Consider the following 19764-nt stretch of genomic DNA (forward strand, 5'->3'; position numbering starts at 1 on the left):
GAGAGGCTGACTAGTCGACTGACTATCTGATAAGCATTTGCTTATCGGATAGTCAACTAGTCTTTAACATCCCTACTCTAGAGCAGCGATGGGCAACCTTTTGGTAACTGGGTTTGTTTTTTTAAAGGATTTGAAACCATAGACAGAGGAATACTTCTTTTTAGGGTCAAACAAAGATTTTTTATTTTTTTTATTTACTTTATAATTAATTTTCCATTTAAATTAATTCACTATTTGATTCTTTTAAGACAATATAATATACAAAGAGAAAGTAGAAAAACAGTACAGTTAAACAAAACAAGAAATAACAACTTTTCTTACAGATATACCCTCCTGATTTACCTTTAAACAATTTATGGAGTTAACAAATATATAATACTCACGTTAAGAAAGAGAGAAGCATTGCTTTGATTCAGGAGATATTCTTGTCTTTATGTTTTTCCTTTCTTTGGATTTTTCGTTGCAACTTACGACCGGTATTCGTTCCCCTTTCGGAGCTTATGTGTGCGACAGTGAGATTCAGCGCCGGGGAGGGAGCTCTGGTTGATCAGACCTAGCTTTTTGGATTCGCAACCCGTCCGTTCTTGGTCTGTTTCAGCCAACCTTATATACCCTGTTTTGGTATTTTGGTACTCCTCCTCTCGCCTGACAATTGCTGACGTTAGATTTTTGTTGTCTCATTCTGCCCTGACAAAAACTTTCGTCTGCTCCATTTGGGGTAATCAGCACTTCGTTGCATACTGCTGTCTGAGTTACTTACTTCCCTAAAAGCGGGGTTATTGTTGGTCATCCAATTGTCGGGGACTTCTAACCCAGACGGCTTCAGTTCGTTGTCTGACCGCAAAGAGACAGGCAACACCAGCAAGGTCTAATCACAAAGCTCTTTATTGAAGAGTGCACACGACAATAGAGAGCAGCCCGTCTCACCAAGAACCAGCCCCCGATTTCTATAACAAGTGGTGTTATATAGACAGTTCCGTCGCATCATAGACTATTTACTTAAGCAACCCACCCCCCTTTGTTAGTTAGAAACTTCTAGCATGGGTGCATACCTTGCCAACTATACAAGGTGGCTTTGATACATTAGCAACTTTCTTATTAAGACAGAAAGCAAGTACCAGGCAACGAGGAGACAGGGAGTTTTCTTATCAGTTTCTTAAGCAAGCTGTTCAGCTCAGCAAGTACAAAAATGCAGCTGTTCGCTTATTTCATGCCCTTGCTCAACTCATGTCTTAAATTTTGTTCAGGGACTACCCTTTGCTGGACTTTTCAAGGTCTGTCTTAGCATAACCGCTCTAGGCCCAATTTTCTGTGGCCTAACACAATCAAATTTTGTTTTTATTTTTATCTCCTGTATCTCACGATGCTGCCTTTCCTTTACACTTACAGTTAAACTGGTGCTCATTTGACATATTTTGGGTAGGCCTCAATACCTTCCTTTCACACAGCCTAGGTGAGCGAGCGGGCCACATGAGTGGCCCTCCATCTCCGTGGGCCACAAGAATGTTGGAACCAAGACGGTCTCCTAGGATGGGGTAGTTTTGCTCACCGCGCTTGCGTGCCTAGCATTTGGCAGGGGTGCATGTGCGCGCACGCCAACGGAACCGGAGCAGCGCTGTGATTGGACACAGAGGGAGCACACGGCTCTCACAGTCAATGTTGTGTGCAACTTCGTGTGCCCTGTTTTAACACGCGTGTCCCTTTTCATAACACCAGCCGGGAAAAAGCAACGCACGTGGGAACTACTGGAATCTGGCAACTCTGGGCCACGGTAAACAAAACGTCTCCCGGGCCACGCCTAGAATCCCGATAGGCTGTGGGTTGCCCACTGCTGGTCTAGAGGCAGACGCACGACTCTTCCCCAGAGGGGAGGGCACACACCTCAGATGCCTCGTTAGCGGCAGGCAACTGAAGCAAATTCCACTGGCGCTTGTTAACAAGGAAGCCCAAAGTGGCTCCACTGGGCATGGTTAATGGCCTTGCCCCGGGGGATCGTGAGGAGACAGGCAGCGTCCGAAGGACAACAATGAAATGAATTGCAAACAAGGGAGGTAGCTGGGAGCAGGGGATTTGATTTGTTGTTGGCGACGCTGCCAAAGCCGGGGCAGTGAGGGAACTGGGTGGAATGGTGCCACAGCTGGGTTTCTGTGAGGTGCCAGCCGTGCTAGACTGATCTGTGCTGTCCCCCTTGGCCATCATCTTTGCCTTCCACACGCCCCAATGGCAGTGCTGTGTAGGTGTAACCATGAGGCAGATTCGGCTGTAGCGCTCCCTTGTTCTTATCCCTGGCTATGAGTGGTCAAAGTGCCACTCCATGGGACTGTGAACCACACTAGGTGTGTGACTGACATAGGCACTCCAGTTGGCACCAGCGGCACTTCTCCGCCTGCGCCTCCTGCCTCAGCGTGGCAGCCATCTTCCATGGTGCCACCATCTGCACCTACACGAGGCCTTGGCGAGGGCAAGGCCTGGCTGGACAAGACTGTGCCAGTCTCCCCTCTAATCTTTTCCATCCTTGGACAGATTTTCTCCATCCATGTGCAGAATAATTTTTATGTGCACGGAGGCAAGTGTAAATGTGCACCACCAGGAGAAACCAAAAACCTAATGGTGGGCGCTCTGCTCATCAGCTTGGTGGCATTTGAATCTCCTCTGAGTGGCTGCACAAGCTCACCACTTCCAGGGAACACAGGCTGTCGCCCCGGCGTTCAACGATCTACAGCCTTCACAACAAGGAGGTGAAGGAAGCCCTGGAAAAAACACCTGGGAGTCGCACCTCTGAAAGAAGAGACCGCCAGGCAGAGAGATCAGAAGCTGGAATTTTCTACAGCTCAGTTTTGCCAGTTCCCACCCTAAAGGCTACTATAATAATCTATGTATGAAACAGGCCTTGTGCCATATCAACTAACACTCTTCTGGCTTCTTCTGTCATCTGGCCCTGAAACACAAGGGGCTGAGATTGTAACTGAACAAAAATTTGAAAGCCCTTCTGATGCCCCGTGACCCTGAACAGGGCGGCTGTCTGTTGTGTTTTCCTACAGAGTAAAACAGAATGGAGCCTAAACTCTGGCAAGTCAAGAACAGGCAGATGCATGAGGCGGGCCAAAAAAGAATTAGAAGAGCCACTAGCAAAAGACACAAAAACTAACGGCAAAAAAAATAATGTTTTTGAGTGCGTCAAACAATCAGTGGGGTGACCAAAGAATTGAGTCACTAAAGAAGCATTCAAAGAAGACAAGGCTATTGCAATGAGGCTAAAGGACATCTTTGCCAAACAACCGCTGGGTAGATTTGAACTCAGAACATCTAGAGCTTAGTGAAGGAGCCTCAACCCCAGCTGGTACTCAGCTCAGGCTGTAGAGCTCCCTTGTTTTTAGCACTTGCTGTAAATGGTTCAAGGGCCACTCCATGGGACAGTGACCCACATTAGCTGTGGGGGTGAAATTTGCAATTTTCTTCACTGTTGGGGATGGGAGGGAGATTCCCACACCTGAGCCATTTATTTTTAGGTGACAAATTGGTGACACCAATTAGGTGACACCTCAGATTGAGGTGTCAATAGACGAGGTTTTGGAAAAAGCTGCTACATTAGGTTGGCATAAGTCACCAGGACCAAACAGGATCCAGCCAGGAATCCTGAAGGAACTCAAGTGTGAACTACAAATAGCAGTACATAACCTGTCGCTTCAATCCGCTTCGGTATCACATGCCTGGCAGATAACCTATTGCAACACTGATTTGTAAGGAAGGCTCCAGAGGTCATCTTGGCAATTGCAGGCGGGTGAACCTGACTTCGGTACCAGACAAAGGGGCTCCAACTGTCATAAAGAACATGAATGAACACGATTAGCTGGGGAAGGGTCAATATTGCGGTCATGCCTCACCGATCTATTACAGTTCTTTGAGGGAGTCAACAAACGCGCAGGCAAGGGTGAGCGAATGGCTCTTCTTGCCTGTTCTGTTCGTTCCCTTTGGGGCACCCGGCCTTGGCCACGGAGAGAAGGCAGGACCCTGGGCTAGATGGGCCTTGGGTCTGACTCTGACCCAGTGCGGCCATTCCCACGTTCTTATGCACTTGGGCTACATCAAGACTGGCATGATTTTCCGCAAATGCTTTTAACGGAAAAGTTTTCCATTAAAAGCATTTGCGGAAGAGAGCGTCTAGATTGGCACGGATGCTTTTGCGGAAAAGCATCCATGCCAATCTAGACATGGTTTTGCGCAAGAAAGCCTCGATCGCCATTTTCGCATTTGGGGCTTTTTTGCGCAAAACAATACCGCGTTGTCTACACTGGCCCTCTTGCACAAAAGCAGTTGCGCAAGAGGGCTTTTGCCCGACCGGGAGCAGCATCGTATTTCCGCAAGAACACTGACAATCTTACATGAGATCGTCAGTGTTCTTGCGCAAATTCAAGCGGCCAGTGTAGACAGCTGGTAAGTTTTTGCGGAAAAGCTTGCCAGTCTAGACACAGCCTTGGACTTTCAGAAGGACCGTGGCAGGGCCCCTCCTCCAAGGCCGACGGGTCCCTGGCTGGTTCCTGGGTGGACGCTTTGTGCTGGAGATCGGCCCCGCACCAGGGCTGCTCCCGCGCTTCAGAAATGGCCTGGGCAAAAAGGTAAAGAGTGAGACTGGAAAATTTGCATATGACATTAAATTAGTCATCTCCCCTCCCCCGTCACCAGACAAGGGTCACTGGGGATCCACTGGAGGTGGGAGAGGAGGGAATAGGGGCGGGGCTCTGAGGGAAGGGGGCGGGGTCTGGGCCAGGTGATGGAGAAGGGGCGGGGCCCTGAGGGAAGGGGGCGGGGTCTGGGCCAGGTGACGGAGAAGGGGCGGGGCCCTGAGGGAAGGGGGCGGGGTCTGGGCCAGGTGACGGCGAGGGGCGGGACTCTGAGAGGAGGGGCGGGATCTGTGGCAGGTGATGGAGCAGGGGCGTGGCTCTGAGGACGAGGGGCGGGGCCTGCCGTGGCAGTTGCTGAGGGGGAGGGGCGGGGCCCTGAGGGAAGGGGGCGGGATCTGGGCCAGGTGACGGAGAAGGGGCGGGGCCCTGAGGGAAGGGGGCGGGGTCTGGGCCAGGTGACGGCGAGGGGCGGGACTCTGAGAGGAGGGGCGGGATCTGTGGCAGGTGATGGAGCAGGGGCGTGGCTCTGAGGACGAGGGGCGGGGCCTGCCGTGGCAGTTGCTGAGGGGGAGGGGCGGGGCCTGTCTCCCGGCTGCTCAGCCAGGGCGAGACGCACTCCGATTGGCCGCCGGGGCACCCTGCTCCCCGCCCCCGCCCGCGCTCTCGCGAGCTCGTCGCGGGCCGACGCAGTGGGAGGGGAGCCTCGCGCGCCCATCCCGCTCTCGCGAGAACACGGCGGGAGGCCGAGCTGCGCCTGCGCCAGTCCCGGAGCCGCTGCGGCTGTGGAGGGATGGGAGCGGGGAGGTGAGACCGGAATCCCCCCTCCCCCTCGGGCTACCCCCGCGTCACCGCCTCCACGCGTCACCGCTACGTCACACCCCCGGGAACCCCCCCCCCGCGGGGATTCCCGGGGGTCCCAGCGTCACCGCCCCCGTCACGACCCCGCCCCCCACGGGGCCTCCCTGGCAACAGCCCCCCTGCCCCTCCCCCACCCCTGAGATCTCCCCTCCTGCCCCTCCCCCACCCCTGAGATCTCCCCTCCTGCCCCTCCCCCACCCCTGAGTTCGCCCCCCTGCCCCTCCCCCACCCCTGAGATCTCCCCTCCTGCCCCTCCCCCACCCCTGAGTTCGCCCCCCCCCCGCACCTGCTGCCCCCGCCCAGGGGCTCCATGCTGCCCCCCCTTCCTGCGCAGCTGGGTCCCAGTCCTGGGGGGGCTGGTGGGGGGGGTGTCACCGCGCCGCCGATTAAACGATTTACGGTTTTTGGCAGCCTGGCTCCGCCCCGGGCGCGTGGCTGCGAAGCCTCGTCCGTGTCTCGCGTCGTCGACAGCACTTTTGTCGGCTCCACGATTCACGAACCACACGCTTCTTAACATCCCCGGGGGGGGGGGGGTCTCCTGGCTGTAGGGCTGGCAGGAGGGTGCCCTGGATGGAGGGGTAAGATGGGTGAGACAGAGCCACTGGAGGGGGGGTTGAGTGATTTTCAGGGCCGCCCATCTCTGTCTCCTCACAGATGCCCCGTCACTGCTCTGCTGCCGGCTGCTGCACCCGGGACACCCGCGAGACCCGCAATCGAGGAATCTCCTTCCATCGGTAGGAAGTAACCTGGCCCTGCAACCTACCTTCACAACCAGCCATTCCAGCCCCCCCTTCCTCCCACCCCGTGGGGAAGGTATAAGGCAGGGTCACCAACCAGAACGTTGGGATCTGTCGGTAGATCTCAGAGCCTCTGACAAGGGATCCTGACTGGTTTGCCTGGGAAGCTCTCAAGCGCTGGCGCTTCAGTTGCCTCTCCACCCACTGTCCTGCTGCTCCTGTCCTCTGCCTCGGAGCTGCCCCCCTGGGAGCTTCCTGCTTACTTTGCAGGTGTGGGGGAGGGGGCACACCTGCAGAGCAAGCAGATGGAGGGGCAAAAAGATGGGGGGCACTGATGTCAGGGTGTCCCTCCTCCACCCACTTCTGTACCTTGTCTCCACACAGAGAGAAGGGGATGGATTTGGCAATGCAAATCTCTATCACTGTCACACGCTGTGTGTGTGTGTCTGTCATTCTCAGAAACACACACTGTCCTTCACTCTCATCCCCCAATCCAACACATATGTGGGTTGTTGTTGTTGTTACGTCTGTTCCTGCTTGCAGAGTGGGTTATTTTTTGTTTCTGACTGGACTGTGCATTTCATAATTTTCATTTTTCTCTTACGCTTACATTTAATTCTTTGGGCAGTGAGTTTTAAAATGCCAAACCTGCCGTGGCTGGAGTCATTATCCCCGTGGTAATTGCTGCTCCTGGAAGTGGCTGGCATGTCCCTGCAGCCCCTGAGAGAGGCAGAGCAGGGGGTCTCCACGTGTTGTCCTGGCCTGCAGACACCGCCCCTGCAGCCCCCATTGATCAGTAATGGGGAACAGTAGAAGCTGTGGGCTCAGTGCCGGTAGAGGAGGGGCAGCACATGGCACCATGGAGCCGTTGCTGTACGTGCCAGCTGCTTTCAGGAGTGGAGCAGGGCCAGGCCAGGGGTAAGCTGCCTTAACCCCACTGCTCCACCACCTGGAAGCCATCTCAGTTAAACAGTGCACAGCCCGAGCCTGCTTCCTGAACCCCTGGCCCAGGCCTGAACCTCCTCCTGCCCCCAACATGAGTCCCTCTGCACCCAAACTCCTTCCCAGAGCTTGCAGCCTCCTGGACCCCAGTCTCCTACCATGGGCTAAGCCCTGAGCCCTTCCCACACTCCAAACCCCTTGGCCCAAGACCAGAGCCTGCACCCCTACTAGCCTGTTGAAAGTGAGCAAGGAAGGGGGATGGAGTGAGCAGGGTGAGGCCTCAGAGAAGGGGCGGAACGGGGCAGGGCCTCAAAGAAGGTGCGGGAAGGAAGTGGGGCCAGGGTCTTTGGGCTTGAGGTAGATTTCACATTTCACTGAACTTGAAAAAGTGATCTTGTGGTTAAAAAGGTTGGAGGCCACTGGTGTAAGGGGACAGCCAGGTGCGCAGAATGGCAGTACCTTTAACACCAACAGAAAAGACATACCTTCTCACCCAGCCGACTTGCATGACTTCCTGCCACAAAGAGACATTCGTCATCGGAGCTTGTTGCTTCAAAACCACCGTCCAGACCCGGGATTATCAAGGAATTGCTGAGGAGTTAGGACGAATCTTCCCTTCTCAGCAGGTTATTCCAGAACTGCCCACTAGGGGGTGCCTTACCTCTTCATCTGCAGCTGCCAGAGTTCTGCCAGAGCCCAGATGCTGGGCTAGATGGGCTTTTCGTGTGATCTATTCTGGCTGGTCCTGCATCCCAGCTCTGGTGGAGACTTTGGCGGTTCAGTGGCTTTTAGGGCATCAGCATGTCTCAGTTGAAAGTTCCTGGCAAGGGGGGGCTGTCCTTGCATCTGACTTTGCCCCCCCATAGACCCCTCCTTGCGGCAAGTGATCCCTTGCTCTGGCCTGTGCCTCTTCCAGGAGCTGAGCGGTGCCATTTGTCTCCCCTCAGGCTGCCCAAGAAGGAAAACCCGCGGCGCAGCGTGTGGCTGGAGAACTGTCGGCGCAAAGACCCAAGCGGCCAGGGCCCCTGGAACCCAGCTTCTGACTACATCTACTTCTGCTCCAAGCATTTTGAGAAGAGCTGCTTCGAGATGGTGGGCATCAGGTAGGTGGGCCAAGCCGACACCCAGGGATGCCCGGCTCTGTGCGTCAAAGCTGGGTGGCGCTAGACCGGCTGGGCCCAGCTAGCCTGGGGACAGAGCTTTCTCACCAGGGCTCCGTAACTCTGCTAGCGGCTGCCCCTGCCATCCCAGCTGGAGAGGCGCAGAAGAACAGCGGCACCAGCCTACCTACCGCTAGGAGGGTGGGGGGGGGCCATGTGGGACCCTGGTCACAGCCCTCTTCATCTGCCCTGTGGAACCATGGACTGGTGCATACGGTTCCCCGTAGTCCTGACGTACCCCTCCAAACGAATCCTAGAACACTAGAACAGGAAGGGACCTTGCGAGGTTAAGTCTAGTCCCCTGCCCTCACGGCAGGACCAAGCACCGGCTAGCTCAAGGATGGGCAACAATTTTTCACAGAGGGGGGCCACTTAATGAATTTTGCAACACGGTCACCGGCCAGCTCCACCTTCCCGGAAGGGGCAGAGCCTGGCCCCCTCCTGGAGTTGTCTGGGGCCGAAGGCTTTGCAAAGGGCTCGCGGCTTCTGGCCCCCCACTCCTGTGCTGCCTGACAGCCGCCCGGGGTTGCTGTGGCTGTTTAAAGGACTCGCAGCGCCGATCCCTGCTGGGATAGTGCCGCGACCCGGCGCCACGAGCCCTTTCCATAGCACCCTGTTGGGTGAAGAGCTGAGGCCGGGGCTGGACGGAGGCCAGGATCTTAGTGCTCCCTTCCAGCTTTCCAAATGGATGAGTGTGGAGCCCCAGGGGCTGGCCGCGTGGACCCGATTGCGGGATCGGGGCCTTAAGCTGCTGCATAAAACCAGGCCTGGTTCAGAGACTAAGGGATTTCCGAGAGAAGGCAAAAGAATCCGGCTGTGGGGTCAGGCCAGCACAGAGACTCCCGCCTCCCCCAGTCAAGTTAGCGGGGCAGCGCTGCCATCCAAGAGCCCCCGGCCGGGTGAGCTGCCTCCCAGGTGACGGGGTTCTCCCCCAAGCCAGCTGGGCCGGGGGCGGCTCATGCCCTGCCGACGTTTCTCCGCAGCGGCTACCACCGGCTTAAGGAGGGGGCTGTCCCCACCGTCTTCGAGTCCTTCTCCAGGGCGCGCTGGGCGGCGAAGGTGAGGCCCCCTGGGCAGAAGGGGGGTGACGCCAAGGCTGCCCGGGCCTGGCGGAGGTGGAGGTGAGTGCCCGCCGGGTCTGCAGGGCTGGGTTGTGTTTTTTGCAAGGCAGAGCCACAGAGCGGGAGCTGGGTGAGGAGCTGGGGCTGGCTTTGCTGGGCTGTGTGCATTGGAGATCAGATCTGGGGGGCAGGGTCTGCGGCGCGTGGGGCAGCCCTGGGGTTGGGAGCCCTGGGGTTCCCCATCCGTTGACCCCAGGCGAGGTTGGGGGTGGAGTTATCTAGACGGCGAGGTCATTGTGTAGGTGGAGGGGCTGGTGCTACTCCTGTTCTGGATGCGGGGGTTGGGGTGCGGCCCCGCAGTGCATTGTGGGACGGACCCTGGCCACCATGCGTCTGTTCCTCTCCCCACAGGCGAAATCCAAGCCAAGGAGAGCAGGATGCCCCGGCCAACATGGATGTCTCGTGCTTCCCGGAGGAGGCGGAGTCGGAGCCGGCCACGCCCGCGGCTGCCCCCACCACCGAGCACTGCAGCCTGCCTGGGCCCCTCCCCCAGGGGGCGGAGCTGGAGGATCAGGATGACGTAATCCTGGCCAGCTTGTCGGACATTCTCCTGGAGCACCCGGCCGTGGCCACGGGGCAGGAGGCGGCTGCGGCCACGCCGGCGCTCCCAGAGACAGACGCCCCCTCAGAGGCTGAGGCCCCCGCCCCACCCGCCCCGGATCCGCCCCGCCCCGTCTCCCCCTCCTTCTACATGCTACGCCTGCCGCCCCCGGCCGGCGCCTACATCCAGAGCGAGCACAGCTACCAGGTGGGCAGCGCCCTGCTGTGGAAGCGGCGGGCGGAGGCGGCGCTGGAGGCCCTGGACCGGGTCCAGCGCCAGCTGCAGGCCTGCAAGCGGCGGGAGCAGCGCCTGCGCCTGCGCATCTGCGAGCTGCAGCGGGAGCGGCGGGCGGCCCCCGACGCGCGGCGCCAGATCAAGGAACATCTCCAGGTCTTCGAGCTGCAGCTGCTGCGGGAGCTGGAGTGAGCCCCCTGCCCGGGACGGCGCGGAGGGGGCGCGTGTGCGTGGGGGAAGGGGGCTTTGCTCCGCCCCCAGTACTGCATGGGACTCAGGCCTCTTCGCAGGCCCACCTGAGCTCGCCCCCCACCCACGACAGGCGGCACCGCCAGGCTGCAGATGCGAACAATGAACACACGCACCCCCACCCGACCTTTCCCCCCCGCCAGGCCGTGCATCGGTGGGAGTTGTAAATAAAGGGCTTGTTTTGTAAGGGGGTGATTGTCCCTGTGTGGGCACAGCCCGTGGGGCGAGTGGGGCTGGCAGGCTGCTGCAGGGTAATGCCAGGGTGGGCACTGCCCCGGTGTGAATGCCCATTTCCTGGGGGAGCTGTGGGGCGGTCGCAGGGTGGGCACTGCCATGATCTGAGGTTGCCATTAGCTCTAGCCCCCCGGTACCCCTATGCTCTGCCTGTGACTCCTTCCTCCCCCAGGGCTGGTTTGAACAGGGCACCTGGAGTTTCTGTTTCCCAGCAGGGCTGCTGTCCACAGAGCCCTGCATCGTCGCTGGCATAGAGCTGCGGGCAGGCCCCTGCCAGCTGGCTGTTTTCATGGCCCTGGGCCCTGTGGCCCTTCCCCTTGAGCCTGACATCACCGCTGCGGCCTGTTGGAATGGGGGGCAGATTCCCCCCACCAGCCCACCCTCAGTTTCAGTAACCCGGGAGAGGCAGGGGGAGGGGTTAAGAAACATCCCAAATGCTGACGTGTCCTCTGTCGCCCCGGCCCAGCGAGTGCCCAGATAGTGCTGCAGCCGAGGGCTCCGTGGCACAGGGCTGCCTGTGCAGGGCGGCTCTTGGGAGGAAGGAAGCCACAGCGCTTTGGAAAGAGCTGAGGTGCGGGACTGCTGGCTTCCCCGCCCAAACCATCGGCCACCTGCGGCACTTGGGGGCCCGTCTGATTAGCAGGGCCAACGTCAGAAGCAACTTCAGCCCCGTCAATTGCGTAGGTGAAGTCAAAATAGCTCCATTTGGCTGCTGCCCTCGCAGCAGGACGTCACAGGGAGAACGCCTGTCCTCCGACTCCTTCCAACCTCCCGTCCTCCCACTCCCTCAGACTTCCTGTCCTCCGACTCCTTCCGACCTCCCGTCCTCCGACTCCTTCCGACCTCCCGTCCTCCCACTCCCTCAGACTTCTTGTCCTCCGACTCCTTCCGACCTCCCGTCCTCCGACTCCTTCCGACCTCCCATCCTCCTACTCCCTCAGACTTCCTGTCCTCCGACTCCTTCCGACCTCCCGTCCTCCGACTCCTTCCAACCTCCCGTCCTCCCACTCCCTCAGACTTCCCGTCCTCCGACTCCTTCCGACCTCCCGTCCTCCGACTCCTTCCGACCTCCCGTCCTCCCACTCCCTCAGACTTCCTGTCCTCCGACTCCTTCCGACCTCCCGTCCTCCCACTCCCTCAGACTTCCTGTCCTCCGACTCCTTCCGACCTCCCATCCTCCCACTCCCTCAGACTTCCTGTCCTCCGACTCCTTCCGACCTCCCGTCCTCCTACTCCCTCAGACTTCCTGTCCTCCGACTCCTTCCGACCTCCTGTCCTCCCACTCCCTCAGACTTCCTGTCCTCCGACTCCCTCCGACCTCCCATCCTCCCACTCCCTCAGACACGCAGGAGGGACACGCACACTGCATAGGTCTCAGCCCCTCCAGCAGGGGGCAGGAGCGACACACCTGCACACTGTGTAGGACCCATCCTCTCCAGCAGGGGGCAGGAGGGACACACATGGATACTGCATAGGGCCCACACCCTCCAGCAGGGGGCAGGAGGGTTATACACACTTCATAGGTCTCAGCCCCTCCAGTAGGGGGCAGGAGTGACACACCCTTACACTGTAGGACCCACCCTCTCCAGCAGGGGGCAGGAGGAACACACCTGCACACTGCATAGGTCTCAGCCCCTCCAGCAGCAAGCAAGAGGGACACACCCTTACACTGTGTAGGTCTCAGCCCCTCCAGCAGGGGGCAGGAGGGACACATGTGGACACTATATAGGGCCCACACCCTCCAGCAGGGGGCAGGAGGGACACACATACTGCATAGGTCTCAGCCCCTCCAGCAGGGGGCAGGAGCGACACACCTGCACACTGTGTAGGACCCATCCTCTCCAGCAGGGGGCAGGAGGAACACACCAGCAGGCTACATAGGTCTCAGCCCCTCCAGCAGCAAGCAGGAGGGACACACCCTCACACTGTGTAGGTCTCAGCCCCTCCAGCAGGGGGCAGGAGGGACACATGTGGACACTATATAGGGCCCACACCCTCCAGCAGGGGGCAGGAGGGACACACATACTGCATAGGTCTCAGCCCCTCCAGCAGGGGGCAGGAGCGACACACCTGCACACTGTGTAGGACCCCATCCTCTCCAGCAGGGGGCAGGAGGAACACACCAGCAGGCTACATAGGTCTCAGCCCCTCCAGCAGCAAGCAGGAGGGACACACCCTCACACTGTGTAGGTCTCAGCCCCTCCAGCAGGGGGCAGGAGGGACACACGTGGACACTGTATAGGGCCCACACCCTCCAGCAGGGGGCAGGAGGGATATACACACTGCATAGGTCTCAGCCCCTCCAGCAGGGGGCAAGAGGCACACACCCCCTTGATGTTGGATCAGTTCAATGTGCCAAGGGCGTTTTGCGTTCTAATCCTGCCCTCCCAAGTTCAAATGCCCCCCTCCCAGTTGGTGTCCTCCCCAGAGTTTATACAAGGCCTCTCCACGACTTTACCGAAGTCAGTCCAATACTGAATGAAACATGAGCCGTCGTACCCCAGCGCCTTTTTGTTGGATCAGCCTCTTGATCCCAGCTGGGACCAGTCTGTGCGAGTCCCCCAAGGGGTAGTAGTCTCTGGGGCAGTAATCCTGTCTCAGGGTGTGCAGTGTTACTGATTTTTGGGGCAATCTCCCCAAGCTCCTGAAGACACAGGTAACTTTTCCAGACACACAGGCATATATGATGGATCAGCTTGGAACCTCCAGTTTCTGGATAGGATCTTTTTTCAGTCAGTGTGTGGAATAAATTTTGTTCACAATGGAATGTGCGGAGGTGCACCACCCATAACAACACAAAACCTAGCGAGGGGTGCTGTGCCAATCAGCTGGGCAGCATTGGGAAGCTCTCCTGAGCAGTCACACAAGCACCCGGCTTACGGGGAAACATTGCCTGACATTGAGCATGGACGAGCGTCTGACATGGGAGTGATTCCCTGTGTGTTCAGAAGCATGGACCCTGGAAATGCAGCGTGGGGAGCAGGCAGTGAAAGGGAGCTAAAGGAGAAAGCTGGGAGGAAATTCTCCGCTTTCAGTTTGGATTTTGCCCAATGTTTTCACCCTGGCGCCAGCGTGCACCCCGACGCCCTGTGGGTGAAACGTTTCCGCCCCTACAGAAGCGCCGCTGCGAGCCAGTCGCCGGCCTGTCGGATTCCAGGCTTTCTGAACAGCTGAGCCAGCCTCAAATCCGCCTGAAACCCCTATGCTGAAGTGGGCAGGGCGATACAGGGCCCCTGCGATTGAGGTGTGTGTGACGGATTCCAGGCTCCTGGGCGGTCGAATGTCCTGCGGAAGCTGGCATCCCGAGAGGCGGGTCAGAGGGAAATCCCTCGGCAGGAGATGCAGCCTCCTGGCTTTTAGAATGTCCCCTGCTACTGACGGGCAGAGAGTCGGCTTCATAGGGCCCCCAATTTCAGTGATTGTTGGCAGTGCCCAGCCCGACAGGCCCCGATCCCGGTGACTCTGTGTCTGGGCAGCACCCGGCCCAACGGGCCCCGATCCCAGTGATTTTGTCAGGGCAGCGCCTGGCCCAACGGGGCCCGATCCCAGTGACTCTGTATCTGGGCAGCGCCCGGCGTGACAAGGCCCTGGTCTCAGGGACTGTATCTGCAGCTCGGCGCGGGGGCGCACACCGGCCGTGCAGAGCGAGTCGCTGGTTTTCCTGTTCCAGCCACGTTTCCTGCCCAGTGCTGGCTGCAGCGCCCCTGCCCAGTTGCCGCCGTGGGCCCTGACGCCATGGGCCTTGCGCTCACCCTCCTCCTCGTCTGCGGTGAGTAGCTTCCCCTGCCCCCATGGGCACAGTGCCCCACCCAGCCCCCCACCCCACTCACGCCTGGGATGCGCTGGCCTAGGGCCCCGGGAGCGCTGCCGTTTGGTGCCAGGGTAGCCCCACAGTCCCCTCTCCTCCCCCCCACAGATGCCCTCCAATGCCCGCCCCCATCTCCTCACAGCCCCTCCCCGCTACCTCCCCTCCCACCCCAAGCCCTCTGCTCTGGCCCGACTGGCCAGTCCCTGGCTGTGAGCCCGGCCCACCTCGGAGGGATCCCGTGCTGGGGAGCTGGGAGCCCTGGGGGGGGCTTGGCCCTTCCACCCAGGCCCCCATTTCTTCCCAGGGCCCTGCCCCCCCCCAACTCACCCCTCCCCTACTCATTACAGGCGCTCTGAGGCTTGGCCACCAGACAGCGGCTGCAGCACGTGAGTGACCCTGACCTGGGGGCCTGGACCCACGGGGCTGGGGCAGGGTCAGGCCACTACATCCTGCTGCTTTGCCTTAGGGGCTGGGGGCCTGAACCCCCCGCACCCTCCATGCCAGCCTCCCGGACTCCCAGCCAGGTCTTCCCACTGCAGGAGGGGCTGGGCCAAGGGGGAGAGACCTCTGTCTTGCGCTGGGTGTTGGGGGGGGGGGAGGGGAGCGGTCTTGGCCCTCCCAGGAGTGGGGGGCTGGGGTGGGGGAGGGGAGAGGTTTTTGCCCTCCCAGGAGTGGGTCTCTGTCCCCTGGGATGGGGTGGGGGAGGGGAGAGGTTTTTGCCCTCCCAGGAGTGGGTCTCTGTCCCCTGGGATGGGGTGGGGGAGGGGAGAGGTTTTTGCCCTCCCAGGAGTGGGTCTCTGTCCCCTGGGGTGGGAGGCTGGGGTGGGGGATGGGAGAGGTCTCTGCCCCCGGTGCTGGGGTGGGGGAGGGGAGAGGTCTCTGTTCCCTGAGGTGGGGGGGCTGGGGTGGGGGAAGGGATAGGTCTCTGCCCCCTGGGATGGGGTGGGGGAGGGGAGAGGTCTCTGCCCCCTGGGATGGGGTGGGGGAGGGGAGAGGTCTCTGCTCACTGAGGTGGGGGGCTGGGGAGCAGGAGGGGGAGAATTGGGAGCTTTGGGCATGGGGCCGGGGGGCTCTGTGTCTCACTTCCCCCTCCCCCTGCCCCCCAGACAAAGCCAGGCTCCAGGTGACCCCGGTGGGAGGCGCGGTGCCGGCGGGGGGGCGGGTTTCCCTGCGCTGCCTCTGCCAGGTGCCCTGCGCCCGGCTCTTCCTCTACCGGGGCGCAGGCCCCATCCCGGTGCGGCGCGCCGAGGCGCAGGGCCAGGCGGCCGAGTTCCCCATCGCCCAGGCCGGCCCGAGCGACGCCGGCAGCTACCGCTGCAGGTACCTCAGCCGGCAGGGGCAGCCCCGGTGGTCCGAGAGCAGCGACCCCGTCCAGCTGGTCGTGGCAGGTGAGTCCCTGAAGGGACGGGGGGAGGCAGGTGACATGGGGCCCCTCTGTGAGAGCCGAGATGCAGCCAGCTCTGGGGTGGGGCGCGGGGGCTTTCACCGCATGGAGCAGCCCCCAAGTGTTTGGGACAGGAAGTGAGGGAGCCTCCAGTGGACAGTGCAGAGGGCTGGTGTTTAGGGCCGGGGGGAGCTGGGTTTCGCACACCGTGAGACACAGACAGCAGGGCCCGGGGTGCCCCATGTGACGGGGGGGAATTAAGCGTCGGGAGGCAAAGGGGGCCCACAGGCTGAGAAGCCAGGTGGGGGTTTTCCTGCACCACTTGACTAGGGGAAAACCACCGAGAAAAACTTACACTGGGGGTTGGCCAGGACGTTGGGGTTCCCCACCCACAGGGGGTCTGCACCGGGCGCTGGCAGGGCAGGGAGATGGCACCCGAGACAGCATCGGGGTAGGAGCTGGACAAACCAGGCTGGGGGAGTTTCTGGGGCTGCCTTGAAACCCCCCCCCTCTTTATACAGTCTCCAGCCTGAATTCCAGCCCTCCTGCACCCTCCAGAGGCCCCAGCCCCACTTCACCAGCACCCCTGGCGCACAGCCACAGCCCTCTGCCGGGTAAGTGGTGTGGGAAACTGAGGCACGAGGCTGAGTTCCGATTTCAGTGCCCCAGGATCAATCTGGAGTCACCCCTGGGTCAGACAGGAATCCCTCACCCAGTACTGGGCATGCGGGGACCCCTCCCCTGGTGCTGAGTCTCACAGCTCCTCTGGGGTGAGGGGCGGGAGCTGGGTATTTGGGGACCCCTCCCCCGACACTTTGTCACAGCTTCTCTGGGGTGAGGGGCGGGGCTGTTTTAACACCACAGATCAGCACCCCAAGAGTTTGGGACAGGAATTGACAGTCCAGTTGGAATCACAGGGAGTACATACTAAATAGGGAGGTCAAATAGGACCTCCCCCCCTCCCCGCTGGGGATTGGCCAGGAGGGCGGGGTTCCTACCCCCCATCTCGGTCAGGGGTCTGGCAGGGGCACTGGCAAAGCTGGGAAGTGGGGGTAGGGGAGTGGCCGGAAAACCGAGCTGGGAGTTTTCTGGCATCACATTTAAACCCTCCCCTCCCCTTCATACAGGTGTCAGCCCGGATTCGAGCCCCAGACCCCACACTGGAGGCAGCCCCACCTCCCCAGCCGCCCCCATGCACAGCGACAGCCCTCTGCCGGGTAAGTGATGTGGGGAAACTGAGGCGCGGGGCTGGGTTCAGATCTCAACTCCTCCAGGGCCAATCCGGAGTCACTCTGATTGCAATGGGGGCAGAGTGAGGTCTGATCTTAACTCACACATCCCCTTCCTGTCTCTAGCAGCCCCGGCCACGCCCCGGCACCCGGATTTCACCCAGGGCAACCTCGTCCGTCTGGGCCTCGGCGCCGGAGTCCTGCTGGCCCTGGCGCTGGGGCTGGCCACGTCCTGCTGTAGCTGGGAGAGAGGAGGACCCCACTTGCCTCACGCCCCTCGCCCCCGGCCTCCCCCGGATGCGCCTCGCTCCCACCCCGTGGCCCCGGCACGACCGCAGCCGTCCGTGGAGCGCTACAAAAGGGGTCGCGGCAAGCGGGCGACAGCAACGGCCCACGAGACTGAGCCATGCAGGGCCAGGCCTGCTGGAAAACAGGAGCCCCCTCCAGAGGCACACGGGCGGGGTCTAAATGACCACCCTAGGGACCGACTTTCCTTTTTCGGGGTGCATGCCCCACCCCCGCTCAGAGGCCCCGCCCATGCTCCGCCCCTTTCCCCAAGACCCCGCCCTCGCTCTGCCTCTCCCCGCCCCCTCCTCCCAGCACCTCCTGCCTGCTGCCAAACGGCTGACTGGGAGGTGGGTACCGAGTGGCCACTATTTTTCCCCACGCAAGGGAGAGAGCTTGGAGTCATTGGGGCTTGTTCTCAGAAAACACCCACCCCGGGTGCAGCGGCCGTCAGGAAAGCAAACGGACCATTGGGACGCCTTAGGAAAGGAACAGAGAACAAGGCAGAACAGAGCTTAATGCTGCAGTCGCCCAGTGTTTCTCACCCCGTGGTACGAGCACCTTCAGGGGTCCCCGAGAGACGTCAACACCACTGACTTTTGGAGAAAGCTGACTGTTTGTTGTAAGTTTCACAGCGCTTTATTCTTTTTGTACGTTTTACACCCCAAAATGTCATCGCCCGCCCGGCTACAATTAAGTTGTTTAAACAAAATGTGTTGCCACGGTAGGAAAAACATGGTGGCTGAAAACTGTAGGTACTGGGAGGGGGGTGCTTAATTTTGGTTGTTGTTTTTGAACAAGGGGTACGTTATAACAAAAGGTGGAGAAACACTGCTGTATACATCCCTGGGTCGCCCCTACTGGGAATACTGGGTGCAGATCTGGTCACTCCATCGCTCAAAAAAACCGACACAAAACCACAAAAACTCACGTTGGAAAAGAGAAAGGTGCAGGGACGGGAAACTCAAAGGGTGGGAGGTTTGGAACAGCTGATGTGTGGGCCCGTTTCACGTGGAGCATCCTGGGGCACCCTCTGTGAAGCCGGGGTGCTAGAGGGTCTCAACACCCCAGTGGTCAGCGTTGAATCCAGGGCAGCAAACCAGTGGGGAGGAGAATATGATGGGGGTGGTCTACAATCCTGCCTACTATGGAGAAAGTGAATGAGGAAGTGTTATTTACCCCCTTCTCAAAAACACAAGAACCAAGGATCATCCACTGCCATTAACAGGCAGAAGGGTTAAAACAAACAGATGGAAATAGTGCCTCAATCAATACACAGTCAACCTGTGGAACTCCTTGCCAGGGGAAATTGTGAAGGCCAAGTTTATGAACAGGACACAAACAAGAACTAGAGAAGCTCCTGGAGGACTGGTCCATCAGTGGCTGTTAGCAATGTTCCCAAGCTTTTCCATCCACATGTGGAATAAGTTTTGTTACGTGCACCGAAGCATGTGGGAAAGTGCACCACCACAAGAAACACAAAACCTAGCGGTGGGCACTAGCGGTTGGATCGCGCCTGCACAAGTGTGTATCTTCCAGGATGTGATGACGTGGGGCCCGTGCTCGCTCTGTTCGCTTTTTTTTTTATGTTGCATGTGATTTCTGCAGCAACCCCATGTGTGTGTGCCTCAGTTTCCCTGGGCACTGCACCAATAGCGAGAGGGTGATGGGACAGTCTCCCGCCTGTGCGCAACGGCTGATACTCTCTGTCACGTGAGCCTGGACGGTGGCGGAGGGGGAGGGTGACCACGTGACATCTTTCGCCCAGGAAGCTGGGAGGTGGGGCTGGCTGCAGGGGAGATGGGCTGCTGGGTGCATGAGTGAGTCTGGCTGGCGTGGGGTGCAGAGATGGGGGGCAGGGCCGTGGCTCTGGGCCCCCTTCTCCCCAAGCTGGATGGGTCTGGCTGCTCCTGCTCCCAGTGCTGACAAGTCTGTTCTACGCTGTGTCCCTAAACCTTCCGCCCTACCAGCCGCCTGAGAATCCCCTCTAGCTGCAGCAGGGGCCTGACGCACGGCCGTGTGCTGGGGGTCCTGGGCATGGACACGGGTGGGGGAGAATCCCTCGCTCATTGCCCTGTTCGGCTCATCCCCTTTCAAGCCGCCCAGCTGCTCCCAGACCCCAGGACCGGGGGAGGGGGGCGCTGGCCCACTCCCACGCCAGCGTGGCTGCGCCTGTTGTGACCCTGGCCACGGGGGCGGGGGCCGTGGGACGTCGCGTTGGGGGAGAACGCCCGTCAGGCTGGGGCCCTGCGCCGGCGGGTGCGCAACGTTGGCTCTCCCGCGACCGGCCTGCCGGGGGCTGCGCGTCGCCTGCTCCAGCTCCTCCCTCCTGCGGCGGCCGCGGCGGGGACAGCCGCCCG

General features: G+C 59.9%; 2 protein-coding genes across 3 annotated transcripts; both read left to right on the forward strand.

The window, feature by feature from the left end:
- The first annotated feature begins 5270 nt into the window (after nt 1–5270).
- Nucleotides 5271–10651, forward strand: THAP7 (THAP domain containing 7). Its single transcript, XM_075915155.1, has 5 exons — nt 5271–5426; nt 6135–6214; nt 8107–8262; nt 9303–9440; nt 9792–10651. Exons 2-5 carry the CDS (start codon nt 6135–6137, stop codon nt 10405–10407), a joined length of 990 nt encoding a protein of 329 aa, XP_075771270.1. The 5' UTR covers nt 5271–5426; the 3' UTR covers nt 10408–10651.
- A 2143-nt stretch (nt 10652–12794) lies between these two features.
- LOC102453256 (uncharacterized) lies at nt 12795–19016 on the forward strand. 2 transcript variants are annotated; one of them, XM_075915154.1, is made up of 6 exons: nt 12795–14467; nt 14854–14892; nt 15613–15894; nt 16412–16504; nt 17018–17107; nt 17249–19016. In XM_075915154.1, exons 1-6 carry the CDS (start codon nt 14434–14436, stop codon nt 17998–18000), a joined length of 1290 nt encoding a protein of 429 aa, XP_075771269.1. In that variant the 5' UTR covers nt 12795–14433; the 3' UTR covers nt 18001–19016. The 2 variants fall into 2 exon arrangements, with proteins under 2 accessions (XP_075771269.1, XP_075771268.1); XM_075915153.1 differs by having other exon boundaries at nt 12798–14467; nt 17246–19016.
- The last annotated feature ends 748 nt before the right edge of the window (nt 19017–19764 follow it).

This window comes from Pelodiscus sinensis, unplaced genomic scaffold (genome assembly GCF_049634645.1).
Source record: "Pelodiscus sinensis isolate JC-2024 unplaced genomic scaffold, ASM4963464v1 ctg34, whole genome shotgun sequence".
Lineage (NCBI taxonomy): Eukaryota > Metazoa > Chordata > Testudines > Trionychidae > Pelodiscus > Pelodiscus sinensis.

Excerpts from the sequence above, each read along its gene's own strand:
- THAP7 (XM_075915155.1), top strand. The coding sequence starts at position 6,135 with ATGCCCCGTCACTGCTCTGCTGCCGGCTGCTGCACCCGGGACACCCGC. Across the intron at positions 6,215-8,106 it reads CGAGGAATCTCCTTCCATCG|GCTGCCCAAGAAGGAAAACC; the intron begins GTAGGAAGTAAC and ends GTCTCCCCTCAG. Across the intron at positions 9,441-9,791 it reads CGGGCCTGGCGGAGGTGGAG|GCGAAATCCAAGCCAAGGAG; the intron begins GTGAGTGCCCGC and ends CTCTCCCCACAG.
- LOC102453256 (XM_075915153.1), top strand. The coding sequence starts at position 14,434 with ATGGGCCTTGCGCTCACCCTCCTCCTCGTCTGCG. Across the intron at positions 14,893-15,612 it reads CCAGACAGCGGCTGCAGCAC|ACAAAGCCAGGCTCCAGGTG; the intron begins GTGAGTGACCCT and ends CCTGCCCCCCAG. Across the intron at positions 17,108-17,245 it reads CAGCGACAGCCCTCTGCCGG|CAGCCCCGGCCACGCCCCGG; the intron begins GTAAGTGATGTG and ends TCCTGTCTCTAG.